The sequence below is a fragment of the Heteronotia binoei genome, chromosome 3, assembly GCF_032191835.1.
Source record: "Heteronotia binoei isolate CCM8104 ecotype False Entrance Well chromosome 3, APGP_CSIRO_Hbin_v1, whole genome shotgun sequence".
NCBI lineage: Eukaryota > Metazoa > Chordata > Lepidosauria > Squamata > Gekkonidae > Heteronotia > Heteronotia binoei.
In genome coordinates this window covers 151,936,642-151,964,219 of record NC_083225.1, presented here as the reverse complement: position 1 = coordinate 151,964,219, position 27,578 = coordinate 151,936,642, and the positions used below count along the sequence as shown (strand labels likewise).

The 27,578-nt window shown below is 42.4% G+C and overlaps 1 protein-coding gene across 3 annotated transcripts in view; it reads left to right on the top strand.

The window, feature by feature from the left end:
- The window catches only part of LSAMP (limbic system associated membrane protein), a 2,408,919-nt gene that overhangs the window by 2,128,496 nt on the left and 252,845 nt on the right, over nucleotides 1-27,578 (top strand). For all 3 annotated transcript variants that reach the window (XM_060234657.1, XM_060234655.1, XM_060234656.1), the window contains one exon: nucleotides 16,664-16,789. In XM_060234657.1, the coding sequence (XP_060090640.1) occupies nucleotides 16,664-16,789 (126 nt within the window). The remainder of the gene's footprint in view (nucleotides 1-16,663; nucleotides 16,790-27,578) is intronic.

The window sequence follows — 27,578 nt, the reverse complement described above, 5'->3', positions numbered from 1 at the left end:
TTGAGATTTCCAGAAAGATGGCCATGTCATTGCACTGTTCAAGGGCTACCGTGAATTTATCAGTGAAACTGTTCAGTAAATGAATTTACTTTGTTCAATGCACATGGTCACACTGTGAGCCAATCAAGGATATTTTTGGATTGCATTGAGCAACTTAAACAGCTGGTGAACAAATTTGCAGCTGCCTGTTGGTCAGAAGCTCATTCTCAGCTGGTGAAGAATTAGCTATGAGTGAGGTTTTTATCTACTGCATTTAGATAAACTGTGAAGCTGAAAAACGGAGCTCATCCCTCCCCTTTGAGCTAGGTGGGGATAGAACAGTACTTTTGATGTCTTCAGTATAAAATGGTGAGAGGAAAGAGATGGATTCTCTCCTTTTTCTCTGCAACCAAAAACTGAAACACTCGGAGTGAGGAGAAGTGAAGCAGGATCAGAGGGGCTTCTGATCACCCTTCCCCTAAACATTCTGCATATCAGCAAAGCTAGGATGTAGCAAAGTTTGATGAATGGGAGATCAGAAAAACCCTCTCCCAGCTTTTGATTCCCCATCCCATTAAAGGTTTCCAGAGAAGGTGACCTGATGTCCCTTCCCCAACTGATTATTCCAGTTCACAGGAACTTGGAACCATCAGAAGCTTATTCCCAGCTGACTCATTATCATTTGGGATTGGGATTCATCTTTTGAAGGCTTTAAGCAGGGTGGGTTTTTTTGTAGAAGCCCAGCAGGAGCTCATTCGCATATTAAGCCACACCCCTGACACCAAGCCAGCTGGAATTGCGTTCCTGTGCATTCCTGCTAAAAACAAAAAAAAGAAGCCCTGGCTATAAGTACGGTAATCTGTTCCTGCAAACACAAACAGATAACAAACAGCCAAGCAGTCCCTCAACTACTTTGATCATCCTTACACCATTCTAATCCTGCCTCCTGAAACATTTGGGAGAAAGGAAGGGGTTACAGACAGGGTTCCCCCTCCCCCTATTTTATACACTGATTAAGATACAAACTGGAGCTCTCTGGGCCATAACGCTCACCTTAGATTTCAGGCAACAATTATGAGCTGCCAAAATTTGTATTCTGAGCCAGGGAATTATGATCACTGGCGACATCACTAATATATACTTGTAATTGTTGATCACTTAAGTATAAGTTGTCAGTGAGGCAAGCAAAGCACCTGCCATAAAATGTATTCTTTTAAATGCAAATGCAATCCCCCCCCCTACTCTCCACCCTGAAGCTTCACTGCAATATGCCAATTTGATGCATTTACTAGTTCTTTTTGCTAGTTTCTTCCTGTTGCAGTTGGAGGAGGAGACAGATAGGGGGTAGAAGAACAGAGAATGAAGCGTCAGTACATGAGATGCCGGGAGATTAGATCTTTACATCATTTTTTCCCTCGGTAAATCACACTCTTGCTGTTCCCTGTTTGAGCTTGGGATCATGATATAAGATAGGGCCATTAACCCTTTCCCTGATGGTGCTGCCCTAGTCTGAGACAAGTGTCATTTGCCCTGTTTGGAAAAGCATATGCAGGGCTTTTTTTTTTTTTGTAGCAGGAACTCTTTTGCATATTAGGCCACACACCCCTGATATAGCCAGTCCTCCTGGAGCTATATATATGTGTGTGTGTGTGTGCGTGCATGCGCGTGTGTGTGTTTTTTGGCCTGATCCAACATGGCTTCTCTTATGTTCTTAATAGGTCCTGTACTAACAGCCCTGTAAGCTCTTGGAGGATTGGCTACATCAGGGGTGTGTGGCCTAATATGCGAAGGAGTTCCTGCTGCAAAAAAGGCCCTGTGATATATCTGAACATGCCGATTCCTGTATGCTTTCCTGCAGTTTGCAGGAAGGATCACCAGGGTAAAGGCTACATAGCCTCTGAGAATTTCTTCCCAATTGGACAGGGAGAAAAAGAAATAGAAATGTGTTGTGCTTTCAATAGCTCTTAAACAGGAAGGCTTTCTTCTATCTGTCTAATATATGGAAGGGAAGCTCCTTTGGATCACTGAGAATTTCATCCCTGGTGTGGGGGGGGGTGGTAAAGGGAGTGACTGATAGAAATGTGTTTTCCATTGTCATCAGTGGAAACAAAAAAAATGAACCCTGAATGTATGACATAACCATATTTAAGAATCTGAACAATATCTTAACATACAAACAAAGGTAAGCCGCAATACAGTTTTGCATACATTTATAGTGTATAAATAAGAAAAGATGTGAGAAGCAAGTATAAAGAGACATAGGTGAATGGTACATGTTTTGCCTCTGCTTTTGGGGATAATGTTATATGATTGTGTGAGCTGAATAAGAAGTGAATGTGTGTTAATAGGGGCATGTGCTTAGGCTGTGTTCAAGTATACCTGTGAGTTTGAATGGAAGAGTAAGAGAATGTTTTCTTGCTGTCTTGCTTAAAACACAACAGGGCAGGAGCCAAACCTCCAACCCTATGATTTTAGCTTTGATTGTCATTACTTAACTTCCAGTTAGTTTTACTGGAAAAACCCCTATAATCATTTATAGTCTTGGTCTCTTTGTCACATCAAGTGGACAAAGAATAAAACCAACTTGTATTTTTCTTCCTTCCTTCTCAGAAATGAAAAAGGAGTCTCTTACAGGTCAGGTATGAGGAGGGCAGCATGAGAAAGCCTATCTCATCAGATTTTGGAAGTTAAGCAGAGTCAGTACTTGAATGGGGAACCACCAAGAACATCTCTGCAGAGGAGGAAAGGAAAGGAAAGGAAAGGTCCCCTGTGCAAGCACCAGTCATTTCCAACTCTGGGATGACACTGCTTTTGCAACTTTTTCACAGCAGACTTTTTATGGGGTGGTTTGCCATTGCCTTCCCCAGTCATCTACACTTTCCCCCAGCAAGCTGGGTACTCATTTTACCAACCTCGAAAGGATGGAAGGCTGAGTCAACCTTGAGCCGGCTACCTGAAAACCCAGCCAGGGATTGAACTCAGGTCATGAGCAGAGCTTAGGACTGCAATACTGCAGTTTTAACACTCTGCGCCACGGGGCTCTTCCTCTGCAGAGGAAGGCAATGCTAAAACACTTCTGCTTCTCCCTTGCTTTGAAAGCCACTTGTTGAGGACTCCCTGATTCAGTTGTGATTTGACAGCACATACATACAATACAGTTCAGGTAGCTACAACTTTTAAGTGTGCAGGCTAGGAGAGACTGCTTTAGGAAGCTGTTTCTGGCCCTGTTTTATTCTGCATTTATCAAGCATGTCTTGACTCAGTATTGATCAAGGGGCATATTTTGTTGCTTTCAGAAGTCAACAAAGATTCATTTTAACACCAGAGTAATTTCTAAAACCAGTGTTTGGTTACATTTCTATGGCTGCCTGTGCTCTTCTGTATCTCTGCCCAACCACCTGTACCAGAATTGAAAAATAACTCCTTAACAATGTAAGGAGGATCATGTGGGATGAAACTAAAGGTCTGTCTACTACAGCATTCAGTTTTCATACAGGGGCTAACCAGATGTTTCTGGGAAGGCCACAAGCAGGGCATGGAGTTGATGCCCTTTCCTCACTAATGCCCCCCTATAACCACTTCAAAAAGAGAGCCATTTAACTTAGCAGCCTTTCCAAATATTCATAGGTCTATCTTCCACCCTTTTTTAAAGTCATCTAAGCTTGTGACCATAATCAGAAACTGTGGTAATGAATGCCATAAATTATTCCTGAGAAGTACTTTCTATTTTCTGTTCTGAATTTTGCCCTTTTCCCTATGCTTACTCCACTCCTATTGTACTTTTCTTTGCAGAAGGATTAACAAAATAGGGAAACTGAGATTCTAGGTATTTCTTTATTTAACTTTTGTATACTACCTTTCTAACCAATTAGGAACCTCCAGGCAGCAAGCAGTTTTAAAAACCATTATTAATCAACGGTGGCTCAGTGGTAGAGCATCTGCTTGGGAAGCAGTAAGTCCCAGGTTCAATCCCTGGCATCTCCAAAAAAGGGTCTGGGCAAATAGGTGTGAAAAACCTCAGCTTGAGATCTTGGAGAGCCGCTGCCAGTCTGAGAAGACAATACTGACTTTGATGGACCAAGGGTCTGATTCAGTATAAGGCAGCTTCATATGTTCATGTTCAACCATACACATCTATAAAGGAAAGGTCCCCTGTACAAGCACCAGTCGTTTCCAACTCTGGGGTGAAGTTGCTGTCATAACATTTTCAAAACAGACTTTTTTGGGGGTGATTTGCCATTGCCTTCCCCAGTCATTTACAAGCTGGGTACTCATTTTACTGACCTGAGCCAGCTACCTGAAAACCCAGCTTCTGCTGGGGATCGAACTCAGGTCATGAGCAGAGCTTAGGACTGCTGTACTGCAGCTTTAACACTCTGCAACATGGGGCTCTTACACATCTATAAAACCAGCAATTAAAAAAAATGGGGGGGAGGGGAAGAGTCAGCAAGGCATGTTGTGGTAAAATTTGTGTGTTGTTTATTCTGATGTCTTTTTCGAAAGCCTCAGTTTAGTAACTGAGTTGACCTCTGATGGCTGCAGCTCTTGTGAGCAGATTTTAACCATCAAAAAAATTTAAAAAAGCATGAAAAATGTTCATGCTAAATTAAATTGAATGCTCGTGTAGCACTTTGCATCTTCAAAGTGATCCAGGGACATTAGCATGCATTGCCCCCAAAGGGCTGGAGAGTTTGCTTAGATTGTTACCCATGTGGACAGAAGCGGCATCACGCTGCTCCTTGTTATAGGTGTAAAGAGCAGTGATTAGCCTGCAGCATAGAGGAGAAGAGGGAAATTAGCCACTCAGTCCAGCCCCCCTCTTTAAATCCCCTCTCCTTCCTCCTCACACTCCTCTCATTCACTTTAACTTAACAATGACTAATGAGGCCAATTTGCTGCCAATTAGTTGCCCTAGGAAAGGACCGCTAATTGTAGCAGGCAAGGTGTCAGCTCCAAAAAAAAAAAAAAAAAACCCACTGCACACACTCAAGGTGTATATGTGTATATGATGGCCAGCAATACCTCTCTTCCCCTTTAATCTTCACCTGGGGGCTGATTAGTTTCTTTGTATTTGTTGCAAAATGCTGCTAATTAGAAGCCAGGGACAAGGAAATTACAACTCTCAAGGCTTAATTGGGAAGCTCCTGCAGAGGCTTTTATGGCTATGAACTTTTTTTCAGATGGAGAATTTAATGGCTTGCCCATATAGGTGAAATCTACAAAGGTCTACATGATTCCTTTTCCTCAATCCAAGGAGTGTCAGGTGTAGAACCTGAAAGCAGGTGGTGGGTGTCCCAACCATCAAGTGCTTGAGGGAACAACTGAAAATCACTGGATGGGAGGGGTGTTGCTTTTGGAGAAAGGAAGAACAGGTTCATAAGTGCCTACATTATTTGATGACTCAGAACAGAATGTGTGAAATGACTCAGCTGAAAACCATTGTTTCTGAGGTGACATGAGTTGATTGGAAAGTTATGTTTGGTAATGTTTAATGACTCACAGTGCAATCCTAAACAAGGTTACACCCTTCTGTGTTCATTGACTTCAATGCATTTTGAATGACATAACTCTGATTAGGATTGTTGTCATTCACATAAGCAAGTAACCCTGGGTGCTGTTGTTACCAACTGAGGCATGCACAGAACAGCCCAATGCTTTTTTGGAAAATAAGTGAAAGATTTCTGACCAGTGGGTCCTGCCAATATAGAACACAAAATGTAAAAATGGCAGATATTAAAATAAAGGCCCATCTTTTGTTACCTTTGCTTTTCACTCTTCTTCCACTGTTTGCTTTGCCACTGCCCAGGCTTTGGAAAATGATGTTGAGTAACTGAAGCATCAGTAAGGTAAATGAACCAAATGTGACAGAGAGCAGATGAATTTGCATGGATAAGAGAAGTAGAGCCTGCTGGATCAGTCCAGTGGGCCATGCAGTCCAGCATCCCATTTCAGACAACAATAAATTAGGCGCCCAGTAGGGCCGAGCAAAGACAGTGTAGAACAGGGGTGTCAAACATGCAGTCCAGGAGCTGAATCAGGCCCCCAGATGGCTCCTATGAGGCCCCCAAGCAACTGACTGTCATCTGCTTCCTTCTCCCTCTCTCTTGCTTCCTTCTGCATATCAGCTTGTTTTGTAAGGCTTGCTCAATTGCACAGCAGAGCTACTGAGCCAAGCCTCTCTTCCTTCTTTTGACTGAGGCTCCTCCCCCTCCTGGTCCCATGAGGAAGGAAGGAAAGAGCCAAAGCTTCCTTTGCCCAGTTCCCTGGATCCCATGGGAGAAATACAAAGAAAGCACCTTTAAGACCAATGAGTGCTAACATTTTAAACATGTTTTAAGTTTTTAAAAAATATTTAATTGTGTTTGTGTCCTTTATAAAGTTTATATCTCTGCTACCTAATCTTAAATAGGTATACACATGACCTGGCCTGACTTGGCTGGGCCTGACCCGACATGGCCCAGCCCAGCAAGGGCTCTTTTATGTCAGATCCATCCCTCATGAGTTTGACACCCTTGGTGTAGAGGCTGAGAACTTCCCCTGAAGCTGCCTGCTAGAACAGATAGAAGTGTGCTGCCTCTGTGTGTGGAAGTTCCTTTAACTGAATATGGTTAATAGCCACTGATGGACCTCTCCTCCAGAAATCTGTCTAACCCCTTTTAAAGGAAGACAGACAGGGAACTGAGAACTGGAGCAAGCCAAGCCAGTCAGCCCCTGCAATTTCATCCATAGGTATTGGCTCACCTTTTGTCTTCTCAAAGTGGCAGCACTACAGGAGGACACAGTTTCTGAGCATGTACTGTCATTATCATTGAAGGGCCATGCCAAGTAGCCCCCAGTGTACTGCCAGAATTGCTGGGCTGGGCTTGGCCTATTCTTGGCTATTAGCAGCCCTCAAAGGCAGCAGCCGCCTACTAAGGATAAATTCCCTATTCTGCCCCCTGGTGAGTGGCCAGAGTCAGAAGAACAGTGTGGTAGGGGTGAGAGGCAAAGCAATGGGAGGCAGAGAGGTGGTGCTCCTTCAACTCAGGCACTTGGCATTTATGCACAAAGAGACAAGAGAGCAAAAGGTCTGGGCAAATTGATCTTGCAGGGAGGATTTAGAAGCCCTTTTTGTAGCTATCAGAGCTGTGTTAAAGCAGGAAGTGTCAAGAGACCCTCTCAGAGATGACAGCCGTTGTCGATAACAAGGGTATGTGTCTTGGAGCAGCTGCTATGACTGCATGTGTTTTTGAAGATGTTTTCCCCCTTTGTTACAAGTGCAGTTGGTGCTTAAGGGACACGCTAATGTTTTGTGGAAACAAATCACTCGCTTTCTTCTTGAGTGCAACACTGATTGCACTGGGGGATTTTAGTATATTTTCATGTCTCATTCTTTTTATCATTTGCATCAACGTGAGCTGTTCCTGTCATGAAAACTAGAGCTTGAAAATCACTGGGGCTAGATACGATATAGCAGGACAGGTTGTCTTCCGCTTTATATAGAGCGGAAAGATGTTGGATTTGTAGCACCTTTAACTGTAGTTCCGTGCTCAATTCTAAGCCCTTAGAGAGCCCATGATTCAGCTTTCCAGCATAATCAAACCAAATTTTTCCTAATCAAACCAAATTTAATTGAAGAACAATTCATAGGTCCAGGGCTTTTTTGATCAGGAACACAGTTCCAGCTGGCTTGGTGCCAAGAGGTGTGACCTGATATGCAAATGAGTTCCTGCTGGGCTTTTCTACAGAAAAACCTGCATGAAACAATGGTGATGATGGGGTGTGGCCTAATATGCGAATGATTTCCTGCTGGGCTTTTTCTACAAAAAAAGCCCTGCATAAGACCATTTGTTGCACTAGGGCATGCGGCATGAAATATAAAGAGAGAAAAAGTTGTGAAACCATGTAGCCTTTGGGATGACCAATCTTTTTTTCCCAGATCTGCTGACTCTGAGAATAGAGACTGGGAGGGAAAATGGGACCCACTATCTTAGCCTGCCTTAGCTCCACCCTTGCCAAGCAGGCCTTTTTCTAAGTACTGCATGTGGCTCAGTTCAGTTGAGTGCCAGTTCCCCCCATGTGTAGCCTGGGGGAGCTTGAGTGCCACCTTCCCAGTGCGGGGCATGGGTGGGCCCAGCTGTCCCCACTCCCCCCGTGTGGGCTCTCTGGGCTGGCTGGGCTGACTTAGTTTGGGGGCCTCTGGCCATAATAGCTAATCCACCCCTACTTCTAGCTGCTGGTACTGTGTTCTTAGGTTGCGTTGACAACTCCAAAGGCTTTGTACGATAATAAACCAGTCACCTATTACCTGTCATTTTTTTCTCTTTTGTTCTGCTGGCACATTGCTAGGTGTAGTCCAGTGTTTCTCCATCTCTGAACTGATAAGAACCATAATCAGACTACACAGCCCATATGGTACATGTGTGTAGTTGTACAATCATATTTTTAGTATTTCAGTAACTACCCAGCTGAAGGAACAAAGTGCTCTAATCCTCTCTTCTGATGTGAAATGGAATATTTTTACAAGGCCCCTTGTGAAACATTTTCCCCTCTTTGTCCATGTGTGAATTTGAGTGGAAAGACAGCAGTATAAATGCCACACAGAATCTTACTGCCATTGTTTGGGCTGAAAAGCTTCAGACCCCACCCAGCCATTTGAAATGTTGGTAATGCAGAGCAGTGGAGATCAAACCAATAGTTTATTTTGCCTGCAAGTTGCTTTAAGATAGATAGTTGTATATGTTTATTAGAGAACAAGGCAGGTCTTGACAGAGCAGTCCAGCACAGCAATGCCATAATGGGGAAGAGCCATTCAGTTCTATTACAACTATTTAGGAGTTGGAAGGAGGGAAAAGGTTGTTGGATTCTAGTGTGCATTTATCTCTGTGAATCTCAGGGAAATGTACATAGTTCAACTCTGGTATTCGTGGAGTGTTCTCCGTTAACTATGTGATATTAAATTCCTATAAATGAGGAAAAGTTGCAAGTTTTCAGCCAGATCCTTTGCATTTTTATTCAGAAGTAGATCCCAATAGTGTCAATGTATTTTTTCCAGAAATAAATGTCCAAAGGGAAGCAGTTCACTGAGGCAACAGGCAAGTATCAGCTCAGAGAATGTATATTTCTCAGAACCACCCATCTTTTAGATTCTTATGAAATCACACACACACACAAAGAAAAGCTTAAGAGAACCACTTATTTGATTTAAACTTGTTTTTTTCATGTTTAAGTGCATGTGAGGGGGTGGGGGTGATGAAGCTGATACTTGGTATATAGAGTATATTGGTGAAGTAGGTTTCCTGTGTATGCGTGTGGTTCAGCAGAGCTTTTTTTCCTAAGGGAACATGGCTGCATGGAGTTCTGGACCCTCTTTGGGGGGTGGGGGACGAATCTGGAAAAAAATGTTATAAAGTTCATGAGGCACACCTATGTGTTTCTCCATTTTCCTCTTGAGATGTCTGGCACCTCTTTTTCCAGAAAAAAAGCACTATTTCCCTGCTATACTGTCTTATGCCAGTCATACTTACTCAGTGGCTCTGGAACCACAAGGGACTCTTTGACATGCCACCTGTGGTTCTTCCAAGCACTGTTCTTCAATATAGTACCTGACCCCATTGTCAGGAAAGTGGGCAAGGCCCTTGTCTGGTGGGCACTGTGCTTAGTATTTGGTTTCCACTTTGAAACAGCTGCTGCCGGAGAAATGGGTAAACTGTGAGCCTCCTAGAGATGCAGGCCTCATATTAGGAATGGAAGTAAATGTGATTCTCTGCAACTTGCAGATTGCCATGTCTTGTGTAAACACATCTGGTTTCAGACTGCCAGGCTTTGTGTCCTGACTGAATTCATGTTGCAGTGTAGCCCAGTCCTCCACTAATCCACCTTTTACACCTGACACTCTCTTTGCACTGTGCCTTGATGTTCATCACTCCTCTCTGTACAGCTTTTAAGGCTTCCCAATTTAAGACTGTCCTGAAAAGTTGCATGCAAGAGAGTGATGAACACTACTGTTGCAAATTAATCCACTGACACCTATGTTTCATTTTTTAAAAATATAGTGACTTGTCACCTTTAAAATTAAAAGCGTCTCAATGTTATTTGTGCCTTGCCATCCTGTCCAGAAGGATTCAGAGCTAAGGACAGCTCCAAAGTTTGAACATGTGAAATTCAAATGTGTTTTAATTCCCCAGTGAATTCAAAGACAGTTGCTTTCAGCACACAGTCCTTCCATTGCAAAAATGAGGCAAGCTTCCCTAAGAGGCCTGTAAGGGTGCCAGCTGGACAGATATTTATAAGCCTGAGGCATTCAGGGCTATTCAGCCTGAGGTAAAAGACATTTTTTAAAAAAGTATACCTGCCCAGGGGAGGCTCAAGCTGCTTCTTAATCTCTCGGGGTTTATTCAAGTGTCACAGTTTCCATGCAGAGGCGGGTAAAAAGCATGGTGGGGCTCCATATGGCAAAGCTTTCTGTGTGGAAGCCAACAGCCATTAGGACTGTTTTGCATTGGCACAGAGATAGGATTGAGTCAAATGATATGAAAAGTGGCTTTAAAGCATTACAGTCACTGCAGAGAGCACACACAAGTAGTTTTCAGTGGCCTCTATATAAAAATGGTAAATATGAGATGGTCCTCAGTGACTCCCTTGATTTGGTGACCAAGACAGAAAATCCCAAGGCACTCCCCCATCCATTTCCAATCAGTGCAGTGCAACAGTGTATCAGAAGCCTGCAGCAACAGAGTTGGCCATTTATATGAAATTCATCCTGCTTCCACCATCATTTATTGACCTTTTTATGTTTCTCAGCTGTAGCAGTAGCAACTACAACTGGCAAAATGCTCCTGTGAGGGTGTGAACTTAGAGCACAGCCATCCTCTGACCCATTTACCTGCAACTCATAAGAACTTCAGAGTTTCCTTGCTTCTTGATTTCCTCCCTGCCAGTACTCCACAGACCTAGTTCCACTTTGCCCCTAGTCTTATGGCACTTTCACACACACTAAAGAAGGCTCTTTCAATCCACTTTCAGTGCACCTTTCAACTGGATTTTACTGTGTGAACTTGCAAAATCTACTTGCAAATGGTCACTGAAATGGATTGAAACTGCATTATTTTAGCAAGCATGTGTGAAAACACCTTTCTTTATTCAATTCTGTGTCTTCTCTTCCACTGTTTCCATGGTCACCGGTTCTTACCTTGCTATACTGTCTCTAACCACCCAGCCTTTCTAACATTCCTCCCTGCCTTTCACTTCTCTGTTTCTCAAAATATGCACAGCTTTTTCTGGTCTTGAGTACTGTGAAGTTTCTTCCAAGTTCCCACTCTAATTTACTCCTTGTGGCCACAATTTCCTGTTTTCTCAGCTCTTTGTCAACTCTCACTCTTCATCTTTATCCTTCCTACCAATACATTATATGCTTCAGTTAGCAAGCTTAACTAAAATAGCTAGATTCAAGTTATAAAACAAACTCATCTTTTCCATGCTGTTAAACAGTCTTCAGCCTTTTCCAGATTTAAGGCCAGTCAAACTAGCAATGCTGCCTTCTGTCATCTATGTTAGAAGTATGAATATTGATTATGATCAGCTCTGCAAATGAGTATTGGAGGCTTCACCATCACAAGTACAATATGATAGAGATGTTTACTTCATTGATTTGCTGAAAAACAAAATTTGCACTAGCAGGGCAAGCAAAAACAAAACAAAACCAGAAGTGACGTAATCATGCCAGGCACATTGCACAAGGACAGTCTGGCATTTTGGTAACAAAAAAACTCTATGGTGACATCATTGTGCCAGGCACGTCAGGTGCCGATGGAGCTCTTCGGGGGCAGGGCCCGTTAGCCCATCCTGTGCCAGTGGGTTGAAGGCCCAGTGGGAGGCTGGGAGCCCTAGTCTAATTTGAGAGATCCTTCTCCATAGCCTACTTGGGATTTCACCATCACATATTATCTAGTGTTCGATGAAAATGTGGTGACTCATTTAAATCCAAGTTTAGATGCCCTCTGTTTATATTGGTTTTGGTTTTCTGGTGCTCCTTCTACCAGAGACCTTTAAAACAGCAAGTATGGTGTGGGGGGGCGGGGGCTAGAAGGCCAGACTAAGACTTGGGACCTGAACCTGGGCAAGTCCTGGTCCCATGATTTTAGGCCAGTCATGCTCTAGGGTTGCCAACCTCAAGTGAGGGCAGAAGTTCTCCCAGAGTTATGACTGACCTCACTGAAGAGATAAATTTTCTTGGAGAAAATGGCAGCTTTGAAGGATGAACTGTATAGGATTACATGCCTGCTAAGCTCCCAACCCTTCCCAAACTTTTCCCTCCTCAGCCTCTGCTCCCAAATCTCCAGTAATTTCCCTGTCTGGATTTGACAATCCTACTCTTTTAATGTATAATATCTCTCAAGTAATTAAGAGGATAAAACAGACGAAGGCAGAACTATGTGTTCCATTCCTTGGAGGAAAGGCAAGATAAAAATATAATTGTTAATGTAAGGAGACCAAGGAGGGGATGAAGACCAGCAGGTACATGAGACCAAACTCACCACTTTTCAGCAAACAGAAAGTGATACTGCAGCTGAAACTGAAAGTGACATCACAGAAGCTGAGGACTCTATACAGCAACCATCCAGTCTCAGGCTATAGTGAGGATGCCCCAGAGAGGATACACTGCAGGTCATTCTCTTAGAGGGAGCCCCAGTCTGATACAATAGATAGGAAAGCACTATAGGTCCATGTGATCCTGCTCCATATTTCTTTAATTTATTTGATTCTTACTCATTGGTGACAAAATGGATGTGACTTGGCCATCTCCCTTTGCTCAAGAGGCTCAAATAGCTATATTCGTTCTGATAAAATTTGAAAATTTCCTGCTATAATTGGAAATAATGGGTGAAAAGTTCAGGAAAGGAAAGGTCCCCTGTGCAAGCACTAGTCGTTTCCAACTCTGGGGTGGCGCTGCTTTCACAACGTTTTCATGGCAGACTTTTTACGGGGTGGTTTGCCATTGCCTTCCCCAGTCTTTTACACTTTTCCCCCAGCAAGCTGGATACTCATTTTACCGACCTTGGAAGCATGGAAGGCTGAGTCAACCTTGGGCCGGCTACCTGAATCCAGCTTCCGCCAGAATCGAACTCAGGTCGTGAGCAGAGAGTTCAGACCACAGTATTGCAGTACTCCTGCTTTACCACTCTGTGCCACAGGGCCGCCACGGGGAAAAATCAGGCAGGTACCAAATAGGACTGGATCATGAGACTCATCAGAAATGTTGTTTCTATGTTATTCAAACTTGTGGTTATTTTCAGCTTCATAGTGAATGAATCCAATTCATTTTATTTCCTGTGTTCTCAGGAGTTCTCAGTGCTTTGGAAGCTGACTCATGGTTCTGGCAAAATCCAAAGAGGCAAGCAAATATTGCATACATTTTCTTTACTCAGCTGTACTGCTGAAGCTAAATATAGTATTGGCACGCCACACTGCATTGGTTTGCACTCAGTTCACATTTTCAGGATTATTTACAGAATCACAAGGACTCTTTGAAGTGAAAGCTCAGATTCAGAAGCAAACATATGCATTGTTGAGGGAGGGATTTCACAGCAAATTCAGTTTGCTATCATGCCAGATAAGCATCCTTAACCAGAGTTTGAAACTGTAGGGTGTATATATGCATCGTTAAAACCCTCTGACCAGTCACAGTCTCACATGCCTGGGTGTAGCTACCTGCAGAGAATACTGATCTAAGACTATACCCAGGGCCACTCGGCCATGCCTGACCTAGGGCTAGTCATTCTTTCTCCAATCTAGTGAGTTACTTGGAGGAAGGTTAAGATAAAAAATGTAATACAATGGTGTGTATCAGGGCTTTTTTTTTCTTAGAGGGAGCCCCAGTCTGATACGATAGATAGGAAAGCACTATAGGTCCATGTGATCCTGCCATTAGGTCATACCCCCTGATGGCATTCCTGTGTGTTCCTGCTAAAAAAAAGCTCTGGTGTGTGTGAACTCTACTCTGGCTGCAAACCCCATGGTCTTACAAAACTTATCAAGCTGAGCAGCTATGCAGTAGGATAGGCAATTTCAAGAAACTCACTGTTTCCTTCCCCCAATCCGTCCTCCCTGCCACTTATTTTCCTGGAAGTGGTGGTGGGAAAGTGCCATCAAGTTGCAGCCAGCTTATGGCAACCCTGTAGGTTTTTCAAGGCAAGAGATATTCAGAGATGGTTTGCCATTGCCTGCCTTCCCATAGCAACCCTAGACTTCTGTGGTGGTCTCTCATCCAAATAGTAAGCAGGACTGACTCTGGTTAGCTTCTGAGATCTGATGAGGTCAGGCTACCTCATGTATTTCTGGTCTTGTAGCCCATCCAGATAAAAGTGAACTGGGGGAGGGATAGGAGATAAAAATATCTTGTAGTCTTGATTTGTAAATGAGAGAGAGTTTAAATTCTACATTTTAAATTCTACATTCTTCTCTTATCAGTTTTCAATTGGATTTTCTGTCACTATTTGCTTAGAAATTGAATGTAAGACAGAAAAGTGAAATCATTGGATAAGGGTGACATTTTTGCTAATTTCCCCTACATACTGGAAATGGGATTATATACCGTTTTAGAAATGTGACAAAAATTACTGCATATCATATACATACACACACACATGCTGTTTCATATAGGCAAATCTGAGATCCCTGAACCCTTGACCCTGATCCTGGGACTGGACCTGTGATCTCTGACTCCGGACTGAGGCTTCACATCTTTCCAAGGGGTATGGGAAAGAAATAATGTCTGTCTCAGACAACAGAGCAGAAATGGATATGCAAAAACCCAGAAGAGCAGAGGTTATAATAATAATAATAATAATAATAAATGTTATTTATATCCCGCCCTTCCCGCCGAAGCAGGCTCAGGGCGGCTGAATGTGGAAAGAGTCTGTAAGACAAAGGTATCTGAAACAATATTACAGGCAGCTTTACTGTTGAGGCTTATTTTGACCCACTATTTTCAACAATTTCACAATTGATGGAAGTTTCAATTTAACATCTGCAAGATTGAAGAAAGAATTTCCAGAACTTAAATCATCTGCATTCGAAATTTGGACCGCACTAGCACTTTATTCTTCCCGCGGAGTCAGGTGAATGTCTATGAGAGCTTTAAAGTCAAGAAATTGACACACACAAGTGGAGAGTCTTTTTATGAACTTTAATTCTGTCTTTGCACATTGCATTAGTGTTATATGAATTTTTGTAGAATAGAATGAACTTTTGTAGAAGTGTAATGAATTGTATTGTAACAGTGCTGAATTTTCATTGAATATTGTTGAATTGTTAAGTATTTTCAAGATTTTTTTGGTATTTTTCCACATTTTTTGCTGCTATTTTGTTAAGCAGGAGACCTGGCAAGCCGATTCATGCATGTGGACTGTGAATACTAAGTCTGGTGGTTAGCTACAAACTATACTTTTATTTTCATTTTAAATTCTACATTCTTCTCTTATCAGTTTTCAATTGGATTTTCTGTCACTATTTGCTTAGAAATTGAATGTAAGACGGAAAAGTGAAATCATAGGATAAGGGTGACATTTTTGCTAATTTCCCTTACTCTTTGGCTATCCAGCAAATCACTACTAATGGGGGAGGGTAGAAATGTGTTGCCTTGTAGAGATGAGTGATATGCTTTGCTTCTCCTTCTGTAGCTCACATATTATGGCTGCTGAAACTATTCTGGGGCATTCAGCTACAAAGAGTTTAACTTGACATGAAATTATGCAGTAGGACATAAAATATAGAACAGCCTATGGGCAGCTTTGGAATTCTGAGAGGGGCTGGTGAGTGCTACCTCAAAATGTCTGCCACAGAAGGTAGAGCCAAATGGAGTGTCTCTTCTTACATCTTGGAGGGGAGGGGGAGGAAAGCCTGAAAGGGGGAATGGAACCACACACTGCCTAAGGAAAGCCCAGTGCTTACCAGTCTTCCTTTCATTTGAATAAGTAACAAACCCAGTCTTCCAGTAGCCTCACCCACATTCTGAAAAGCTTGGCAGGTGTCAAGGGAACTATGTAAAACATGGAACAATTGTCAACTGTATGTCTTTGATGGTAAGCATCTTCAGCACATTCTTTTAAAAGCTCATTTTGGACATTCAGTTTTGGCCTACCAGCCATGGATAACAGGAGCATGAAGTATTCATAATCACCATTATGAGTGAATGTATGTTTGTTTGTTTTTTCCCATGTGTGTACATCTTTAGTACATAGATACATACATTGTCAAAAATCTAGCTGTTCATGGATGGAAACATTTTGTCCCATTTAGACAAAATGCCAACCATGCATATCAGGAGCAATGTTCCCTCTAAGCTGCATAGTCTTTTGAGCAAAAATTCTGCTTCATGAGCTACTGGCATGAAAGTTGTGAGCTATTGCATAAATTAGTGTGCTCTGGGGTCATCCTTCCTGAGCTAAGACAAAAAAGTGTGAGCTGGAGTCTAAAAATCTGTGAGCTAGCTCACGCTAACTCAGCTTAGAGGGAATACTGATCAGGAGGATTGTGGGTGGTATGCATTCCCATTACTTGTGGTTGCTGCCTACCAAAAAAAAAAAATCTGTAAAGGGCTGTAATCACTCCCAGCTGTTAGAAACAGGGGAAGGGATGTTAGGATAGAGCAAAAGAAAGAAGGAAAGACTTCAGCTAAAAGTTATCCAATCTTTTGTTTCCACAGTTCCACCAAAGATCTCCAATATCTCTTCAGATATCACTGTGAATGAAGGCAGTAATGTGACCCTGGTATGCATGGCAAATGGACGCCCTGAACCTGTCATCACCTGGAGACATCTCACCCCTACAGGTATGAAACCTTGGTCTGTGGCACGGACCAGAACCAGCCTGTTGTTTAAGTGCTTCAAGTTGTTCCTTACTTTCCTGTTTGAGGCACAAAAGAGCCAGAAGCTATCTGGTCAGAGCATGCCCGACATTCTCTCAACATCAGGGCTTTTTGCTTGCAGGTTAGCAGCTGTTTTCACCGAACAGCCATTTTTTGTCATTGCCAGATACATTATAGCAATAATGTGTAGCAACCCATCACTAGTAACAGGCAAAGAGAAAAAGCCTTGCTCATCTATTAATGAGTTCAAGGTGAGCTTTTCAAAACCACAAAATTGGCTTCCCATATGGTGCCAATAGTCACTTCTTACTTACACCCTTAAGTCACTATAGACTATTGCTTCAGATAGTTCCTTTAATTTTTCCCCCACTCTAGTTGGGTAACATAAAGAAAGCTGCTAGAAAGGATTCATTGAGTGAGAAAGTAAATTGGCCCATTGACCATTTAATCACTGCTTTGATACTTCAATGTTTGGTTGTCTTGGAAAGGGCACTGTCATTAGCCTGACCCATAGAGCAATCACTTCAGAAATAAAAGAACTTTCTGGGTTTTTCTATCTCTATAAAGTTGATATTAGACAGAAAAGGTCTGCTTACATGTCTCAGTCATGGCAATATGAAAGGTTGATGCTGAAGCTGTTCACACATCCTTCAGCAAAAACACCCTTTGTTTTACAACTGGATGTGTGGACAAGATTCACTGTCTTTGGGCTCACCATATAGTCATTCAGCTACTACCAGACTGCAACTGTGTTGTGTGTTTATGCAACAACAATAAGTTATCCGATGCTTAAAATCTTGATCCAGGTTTTGTGGATGTTGGAGCCTTCCCTGAATCTGGAATTATTAAACATTGCATAAAAAATGCTCATAGAGAAATCATACAGAGAAATAAGCATTCAACAACAAGCCATGTAACAGTCAGAAAACATAGAATAGATAAAGCCACCATATACAGAGTCAAACCATTGGTCAGCATTGTCTACTCTGGCTGGCAGCACTGAGAGAGAGGGGGAGGAAGGGGGAGAGAGAGAGAGGCAGGCAGGCTGGGGATTAAATCTGGGTTCTTCTGCATGCAAAGAGATGCTTTGCCCAGCCCCTCCCTTACCTAGCTTTTGGTCTTTGGGGAGTTAAGTCAGAGTAGACATGTTTAGGATTATTCACAGAGCCCCACAACAAGAGTCCATTTTTTTTAAGTTCTGTATCTATATTTATGACACTATATGTATGACCAAGTTAGTAGAGAACCATCATCTTGTTTTAAATAGGTCTGTTTTTATTCATCCCTAACTTTGACCAGGCTAGATTTTTTTCCCTCACCATATAAACCTAATCCTTGAACTTTGAGTCTTCCTGTAAATGGTAATACAGACTCTTGAGCAACCAGTAATTGCTGCTCTTAATTACAGTGGTCTTTTCAAATTAAGTTTTGTATTCTCCTTAGTAAAATGACTTCTAGGTCTTCAGATTACTCATATCATCATTTCAGGCGGGGTAGCTATGTTGTCTATAGCAGTAGAACAAATTTTTGATCCAGTAACACCTTAAACACTGACAACAGTGCACACTTTCATGAGCTCCCTTCTGACAAAGTGTTCTTTGACTCACAAAAGCTTATACCCCAGAAATTTTTGTTAGTCTTTAAGGAGCTATTGAAAATTGGATTTTGTTCGCCCATATCTCAGTTATGATCACCATTAAAATTCATCTCCACTAAGGTCTAATTTTGTTATAATACACTGACATATGTAAATAAGTATCTTTTACACAACTGATCCAGGACTGACAAAAAATTTCCTTCAGCTTCCAAAGGGTATAATTTCCATACTTATTTACATCCTGTTAAGATTTAACTAGATTTTTTTTCAAAACATACTTTCAAAAGGATGAAATAAGAACTGTGAAATTTAACTTCTGTTGATGTCTGCTGCAAATCCTACATGTTTCCACTGTCAGTGATCCTGGTCAGCTGCTGATTCAATCTGAACTTGCCAGTATTGTACTATGGTCTCAGAATGCAGAAACAAGGAGGTGACAGTTTCCATAGTGAAAACCATATTAGCTTGTTGCTGCAAAGCCAGAAAGAAGTCTTGTGGCAACTTAAATCCTAACAGATTTATTACAGAAAATTTTTTGGTGGGCTGGGGTCTGCTGTATCAGGTACATGAAGTAAATGTTCAGTTGCTGAAAGATATTATATATACACAAACATATGTGAATACACATATAGGAGAAAGAGAAAATGTAAACAGTGGTGTCAAAGGTCGATAAAATGAAGCCACTACAGTCTGTGAGTTTTCTATGAAAACACAGTTATAGATCCCTGACCATTAAACAATCACATTTTCAGATATGATTTTTGCTGGGGAGAAATTTAGGTTTCTTGCAGATTAATGAGCTGCACAGAATCAAGTCCAGACTGAGTATTCAGATTGAGATTCTATCCTCTTAAAAATATGACATTTCATAATATACTTATGAGCAAAGTGTTAGAAGAGCTTGATGCTGTCATAGCAGAAATTCCTAGAACAAGAAAAAACTTGCAAATTAATCAGCAAGCATAGTTCAGAAATGATACACAAACAAGAGACAGACAAGTGATAGGAACTGAAAAGGCAGAGATTAACTTCAGTCCCATCATCCTTAAATCAGAAAGCAGAATGTTAAATTACAAGACAAACCTTCCCATCATAGGATTTTGTTAAGGGGGGTTTCTGCGAGATGTGCCTTTTACAGTTGCATGATATTCAGTTGATCATGGTATAGTTTTCCCCCATCACTGACTCTGTATGAAGGAAAGAACTGCACCACTTGTATGCCTGCCTGCCATGCAACTATACAGCCTATCCTAACATACATACAGATCAAGGGGATCTGAAACAGTCTAGGTACTTCTCCATCCTATATTAATAGTATGAATACTAATACTAGTAATAAAGATAGTAAAAAAAATCTTGTGCTGTGTTTTGTGGCTTAGTCCTATGCTGAGTACAAATAGCTCTACAATAAGCAAGAGAGGAAAACATGCCAAGAAGAAACAGGGGCGGAAGGAGGGAATGGAGCCAATAAGAGAAATGTGAAGAGAGCCAGGAAGAGAGAATGTTTCCTCCACTGAATTCTGAAATGCCTGGCTGTTCCCTTCTGTTGTTGTCAGTATTAGGTGTAAACGTGCCAGCCGCTGCAGTGTGCTGGAAATAAAACCTATTTTTTTCCCCATAATTAAGTTGTGTATTGCAATCTGCTGACTTCCAAGACCAAAATTTTGCTGTGAGGGGCATCTTATTGAACGTTTGATCTTCTTGCTTACTGGAAAATCAGTCTTCATTACCAGCTAGCGGTTTCCTTTGATATTATCAGGGAAGTCATCCAGCATCATCCACTGAGCACTGGTGTGTATAAGAAATTGGATAGATGTTCCTTGCTGTGAAAATTTTACATGAGGAAGCCCCATTATCGATCCTCTGTGTTCTGCACTTTCTGGAGCAGTGAAAAGTTGCTTGGTTAGTGCTATCTGGGTTTGGTTCCCTTTGGAAGGGAAAGCACTGGAGATTTATGGTGCCAGTTTTTGTAATGTTTGTTTTATTGCCAAGCAGAGTATAAATGGAATGCAAAACAGTAGACCCTCTACCGTACATCAAATCCTTGCACCCTGAGGTGCTTCACCTTCTGCCACTTCACAATTGCCTCTCTTGTTGCACATTCCTCTTTCTATTTTCCCTCTCTCACACTGGCTGTATGTGTTTTATCTTTTTGCAAGTTCTAACTGTTCAGACATAGAGGGAAACATTCTCAGACATTGGGAGATATTTCTTAGGTGGGGCCTGGAGATATCATGGAATTACAGCTGATCTCCATCTTACAGAAATCAGTACTCCTGGATAAAATGGCAGCTTTGGAGTAGACTCTATGGCATAGGGTTGCCAAGTCCAATTAAAGACAAATCTGGGGACTTTGGGGGCGGAGCCAGGAGACTTTGGGGGTGGAGCCAGGAACAAGGATGTGACAAGCATAATTGAACTCCAAGGGAGTTCTGGCCATCACATTTAAAGGGACAGCACGCCTTTTTAAATGTCTTCCTTCCATAGGAAATAAGTAAGGATAGGGGCACCATCTTTTGGGGCTCATAGAATTGGACCCTCTGGTCCAATAGTTTTGAAACTTGGGGGGTATTTTGGAGAGAGGCACTAGATGCTATACTAAAAATCTGGTGCCTCTACCTCAAAAAATAGCCCCCCCCCAGAGCCCCCAATACCCACAGATCAATTCCCTATTATTCCCTATGGGAATTGTTCTCCATAGGGAATAATAGAGTGCCTAGTAGACATTTCCCTCCCCCCCCCATGCTTTCTAAAGGGGAGGAGGGCCTCCATACCAGGGAATCCCCCCTCCCTGCCCCCTCCCTCTCTCACACACAAATACTTACTTGGTCTTCTTCCAGCAGAACTTTGCTTGCTGTGAAAACGAAAGCAAGGCTGCACAGGAAAAGAAAGGGAGGGGCCGTTCTCCATGGAAACTGTTACTGACTCTTTCCCATGAAGCCCTTTCTGTTTTCTGTGCAGCCTTAAAGGGGCACACATTTTAAAAATAGATCAGAAGCTCTACAACAACATGATGCCTACAGGTATGTTCTCTCTCCCCCCTGCCCCCCCCCCGCTTCCAGATTTTTGGAGAGCGGGGGAGGAGGCTGCAAATTCGTGGGTCCCCCGCCAGGGCGGGGGGATGGGAAGCCTACTATGGCATTATACTCTGCTGAAGACCCTTCCCTACCCAAACCCCACCATCTCTAGGCTTCACCCCCAAATCTCCAGGAATGTCCTGACCTGCAGTTGGAAACCTCTACTAGCTCCCACTGAGGAAACATGAACAACCACACTGAATTGTATTCATACATCATGAACAAACTTATATGTGAAAGGCACCAGCTCAGATTGTTGCCATACTTCTACCTTCCTGTGCGGGATGCAGCTAAAGGCTTCCTCAGTTTGGATATCTTGAATCAAACATGTTCTGCAATGTCTGGATGCAGGTGGCTGGACAAATCCTGGTTCATATCTCCTCATAAAGTGAGATTTTAACCCAAGATTAAACTAGGATTTAGATTCCCGGTTTGTGGGGAGGAAACAGACACCTGATTCCCCGGGGATTTGGAGTCTTGGAAGACCCGAGTCTGATTCAAGCCACAGCTCTACATGCAGTATAATTATGCACATCATTTGCAAAAAACCCCAAATAAATAAAATTAAAAGCCTGTTCATCAGTTTGTGGATATACCCTCATCCCCAAGTTTTGAACCACTCTTCAAAACTTGTCTGTGGGGAGACCCTTGTTTCTTCACTTGTGCACTAATGATGCAGTTATGGAGCCCTCAGCTGAAAGACAGATGGGAGAAGGTTAAAAAAAAAACCATGCATTTCTTATTAAAAGCAGCAGTTTCCTTTCTCTCCTTGCATTCTGTCTACTTCATATACAGAGCTCGCATCTCATATTTCTTCCTCACACCAGCCACCAGTTCCCAAACCCAAGAGCTGCCGATAGCAAGCCTGTTTTTTCCCCGGTGAGATAGTTAAATTGTCACAGTTGCTGTCGACTGTAGCACTGAAGCCTGGGGAAAGGGGAGGGAAAGAGGTATGAGAAGAGAAGCCCTTTAATAATTCAGATGGCAAATATCAATGCAAATCAGCTTTAATTCTTGGAGGTATTCTGGTAATGAAAGCTGAAATGCCATTTCTCAGGATGACATCAGCCCTGATTTGTTCTTCACGACAGCTCTACCACTCCTGTACAGTAAACAGATCTGAGATGAGCAAGCAGGGAGAAAAGCAGCTCAACTTTCTTGGCATAGGTGTTATCCAGTCTCTTTTTTTGAAAAAAAAATCCAGGGTTAGTGAACTGCAAAATTCAGATGAGCATCCCTACTTAGGATGCTTAGGGATTGCCTTCAGACAATTGATTAACAGCCTAACTATGAGGAAATGACTCTGGCAATTGACAGTTTCTGTTAGGTGCCTTTTCTCAGGTCTAAGAGCCCAGACAAGCCCCATGGTTAATGGAGGGGTCATGGGTGAGGAAAAAAAGGTTTGTTCTGCAGTGGTTTTGATCCTACCTTGAAGACAAGTTTCAGAGTATGATGCTGGAGGGCTATTGCCTCATCCCTTGGTCTCTATAAAGTAGGTGAACAGGTGCCCATTTTACTGATCTTCAGTGTGTGATGTGCAATAAAATAACATTCTCTTTAGCGCTTGGCAAACTTTACTTAAGAAGGCTGGTGTCCCATTACACCCAGTGAGAAGATTTGAACCAAGGTATCTCTGGTCCTGTTCAAAATGGCTAACTGCTGCAATAACAGAGCAATAATATTTAGAATTTGTGTTAGTATGTTTGAGTGTTAAAAATGCTTCCCATATATTTCCCTATAAAAGTGATGAACATTATTCATCTGAATCCGCAAGAAAGTGATTTGCCTAAGACCACCTAGTTTATAGATGAAGCAGGATTCAAATCAAGGACTTCTTGATTCATAGTTCATTTCCCATGTCTTCAGCAGGAAGTTACCTCATTTGGAGGCCAAGACTACCTTTCCTGAGAGAGTTATCACCCAAGGTTATATTGTGTAGAGACTTGGGGAGGGGCCATAGCTCAGTGGTAGATCTTCTGTCTTGCATGCAGAATCATAATTATTATCATTATTGTATGGTATTATGTAGAATAACTAGGAGATCTTAAGACTGTGCATGTGGAAGGTCTCAAGGTTCAGTTCCTGACATCTCCAGTTAAAGGGATCAGGTAACTGGTCAGATACCAGCCTGAGACCCAGGAAAGCAGCTGCCTGTCAGAAGACAATTGTGAGCTAGCCAGAACAAAACGTCTGCATTTGTTATGTGACCCTGACAAAATTTCTTCATAGCTTTTCTGATTAGCTGAGAAGATGAACTGAGGTGCAAAATTATCACCCTTAAAATCATGGGAATGAAGCAGACAGAATGGGTGTTAACAAACCTAAGTGCCAGCGTATTTCTAAACTGTGTACCTGTTCGGTGAGAGTTGCCTCTTTCTAAAAGGTGAAGCGTGAATGCAGTGAAACAGATGGTGCTCCTTCACGTATTAGCTAGCACCTTATTTCCAATTTGCACATGTGGGCACTACAGCTCTCTCACATTACCCTAACAAGTTCTTTACCTTTTGTTTCTAAGGTCTGTGCTAACACATGTTCAGCATTTACCCTAATTAGCTCCCCAAGTGTTTTCTCGAATTACTGGTGTAGCAGGATGAATGCACTGGCATGTCTCAGCTTGTCACTTACCTAGGCAGTTCTCATGCTGGTGTCCCTTACTTATACTCAGAGAGTTGCTTCTGTATGAGGCAATCAGACATGATAAAACTCTTGTTGTATAGTTCTACATTGTCACAGAGTAACCATGTGCACTAACGAGATTTAAAAGTGATGTGAGAAAATGTGCTAATGAATGTATTGTTTGCCCAGATAAATGCCGAAATTTGCACATTCACCCTCAGCAAAGTGCGAAGTTAATGTGAAAAATTCATGCACATGCTATATATGGAGCATGGCCCCATTACCTTACTTTCCTCTGTTGGGAAACTTTATGCTTCTTATTTATGCTTGAAACTGGTTTCATGGCTGGAGAGCAAGAGAGAGCAGGCTGGGTTCTGAAGAGGGCAGCTCAAGGCTGAACCTTTGTTTGGTTCTTCTCTACCTGGCTAGGAAACATATAGCCCACCCAAAGGTTGTATTTTGTGTAGCCTCAATGAATTTAAAAGCCACATTTGGCTCTAGATCTCGAGAGTGTCTGTGGGCCAAACTTTATGTGTCTTCCACCAATTGCAGACTTTTGCATTTAATTCAGCAATTATATAATAATCCTACTGCTTGTGTTCATTGTGGTCTCCAGGGAGAAACAAAGGACTACATTCTGTCTAAGGGAGTGAAGCAGGATTACCTTGTTGACTGTCCTCCTCGTTAACTGCCAGGGCCATTTTTGAGCAGGAACGCAGTTCCAGCTGGCTTGGCACCAGGGAATGTGGCCTAATATGCAAATGAATCCCTACTGGGCTTTTTCTACAGAAAAGCCCTGTGCAAAACAATGGTGATGTCAGGGGGTGTGGCCTAATATGCAAATGAGTTCCTGCTGGACTTTTTCTACAAAAAAGCTCTGTTAACTACTATATTAATGATCTTGCAGAGAATTTAGCAGCAGTGAATTCCCATGCCCTTGCTCTAGCTACCGGTAGGATCCTCGTGTTACCTTACATGGATAACGCAGTCCATCTAACCATTGTGAAAAATCTAAGTTCTGGTCTTTTCAAGATATTTTCAGGCTGAACCGTTGGAAGTTGAATAATCAGCCAGTTGAGCAGGTGTCCTAGTTTCATCATCCAGATATTCTTTTCCAAGCTTTTCTCGTGGAAAACTCTTGGAGAAGAGTATGCTCTGCTTTCAATGGCCAGTTCCTCAATGGCTGTTTGTCCCTTTTCCTTCCCTCTACTGGGGGTCAATATGTTCCTGCAGAAATTCAAGTCTTTAGGGCTAAAGTAATTTCTCAGCTTTTATAGGGGGTGGCTATTTGGATTCTTTGGGTCAATAGCTCTACTGAATGACCTTTTGAAGAGTTCCTCATTGTGTTTCCTCTGTGGTTTTCCAATTGGAACTGGGTTTGGAACCAGTGGAATGTCAAGCTTGGAAGCTGTTTTTTCTGAAGATTTTAGTAGTTTTATTTCTCTTTTAAGGTCAGATCTTTATGTTTCACTTTGGTGTTCAAGTCTTGAATCCAGATTTGCTTTTTAAGGGCTGTCGCTTTCATTTCTCTTGTATATTGGTAAAATAGCGCTAGACTATTTTAGATAGTACATGGAAGCATTAGACTGTAGTCAGCTCTTGGCAGGGCTCAGAGAGTATATACTGTGTGCACTTTTTTTGATATTGTGTCCCCTTCTACCCTTCCAGTTTTTTTTCATCAACTGACTATCCCCAAATATCAAAGGGCTTTTCTTTTGGCTAGGCTAAATGCTTTCCCATCTGCTGTTCTGGCAGGTAGATTCTGAGGAGTACCCCACATGGATAATTATGTACATGTAGGTCTAGGGCAATTAAAGCTTTAATCTCATATTTCCTTTGACTGTGTGTCAGTAACCCCTTTGAGATACAGCTCATGATAGTTTCCTATATCTTCTTTGTTTCTATGTATTCCTTGCTGGCGGATACCAACCCTGGTATTACTGTGGTTGTGGCTTCTGGCATCAGGGACTTTTATCTGAGGATAGATTAGTTATGTCCAAAGACCGCTGGGTCACTGGATTGTTTTAAAAAGAAGATAAAGAAGCATGTAGAGCAGATGATGTACCTGGCTGCTTGAGAAAAGTAAAGTCTGGCAAATCAAAGTGTTCTGCCTAAGAGAATTAAGGAACATGTTTGAACATTCCTTACACTGACAGTAATAAATTCTCCATGACAACACGCAGAAGTGTCTGTGTGACCCTGCCCAGCACCAGCAATGTTCTTATTGATGTGTAGGCTGGGTCTAATACTTTTGATAAAAATGTCTTTCCTTGCGTCATTTCAAGAAGCAGCAGCAACATTTTAACACTTTTAGACTCAATGTAAACATGAAAAATTACCTGTAAACAGTCCCATGCAACTGATGGCGACATTTAAATATGAGTGACTGATGCAATCAATGTTAGTATGTTGGCTGAATATCAGCTCAACCCTTGGACCTGCAGCATGCTAGCTATGACACAGTAATCCAATTTAAACAAGATAATGCCCACGTGGAACATTATTGGATGCCTTCCAGTCACACTTCCTGGTTATGGGACAGAAACAAACTTGGTTGATCTACTAGATGACCTATACTGGGGGATGGATTGGGGGGCTGTGACCCTACTGTTAATCCTGGACCAGTCAGCAGCTTTCAGTACCACTGATCACAGTTTTCTTTCAGGGACACTGAAAACCATGAACCAGTGCCTGGAGGTGGTGTTGGGGTAGAAGAAAGCTAATAAATTGAAATTTAATCCTGACAAAATGGAAGTGCTACTGGTGGGTGGAAGGATTATCCCAGAAATTGAGACACTGGTTGTTCTGGATAGTATCACACTCTCCCTAAAGGACCAGGTTCATACAGGGCTGTAACCAGGTATGGGGCAGTGCGGACAATGACCCTATTGATTTGGCAGTGCCCCCTTTTGATTTGGCACCACCCCCACCCCAGTCTCCTCCTTTAATTATGAAATATAGCTCCTTGTATTGCCAGCACTGTCTGTCACCACTCAACTGCAGCAGAACTCCTTTCAAAAGCCGGAAGGAAACAGAAGAGAGAAAAGAGGTAGGACTGTAGCTGGTATCGGGCAGCACAGGAGGAGGAAGTTAAAAGAAAGCCTCAGCCTCCTCAGCCAGGGTAGGGATTTCCCTCCTCCCCTCCCATGGTTTGTCTTGGAATTCTCCCTGGAAGTATAAAAGGCACTTAAAGACTGTGTGGCTTCTGTGGCTGCTGTGAAGTTGGAGGGGAGAAGTGGTAAAATGAGGTGATGGAGCACTGCCAGCTTGCTTTATCCAGGCTGCCCGGCTTGAGGCAGGAAGTGCAGCTGGGCAATGTCTTCTGCTGCCCACCCATCCAGGGGTGCTGCAGGGCTTTGGAAGGGCCACACTGACTGGAATAGTTTCCCAATCTGATCTCCTTGCCACATCATGCCTCCTCTCCTCACCCAGCTTCATTCCCTCCCTCCTCCTTTTAATTAAG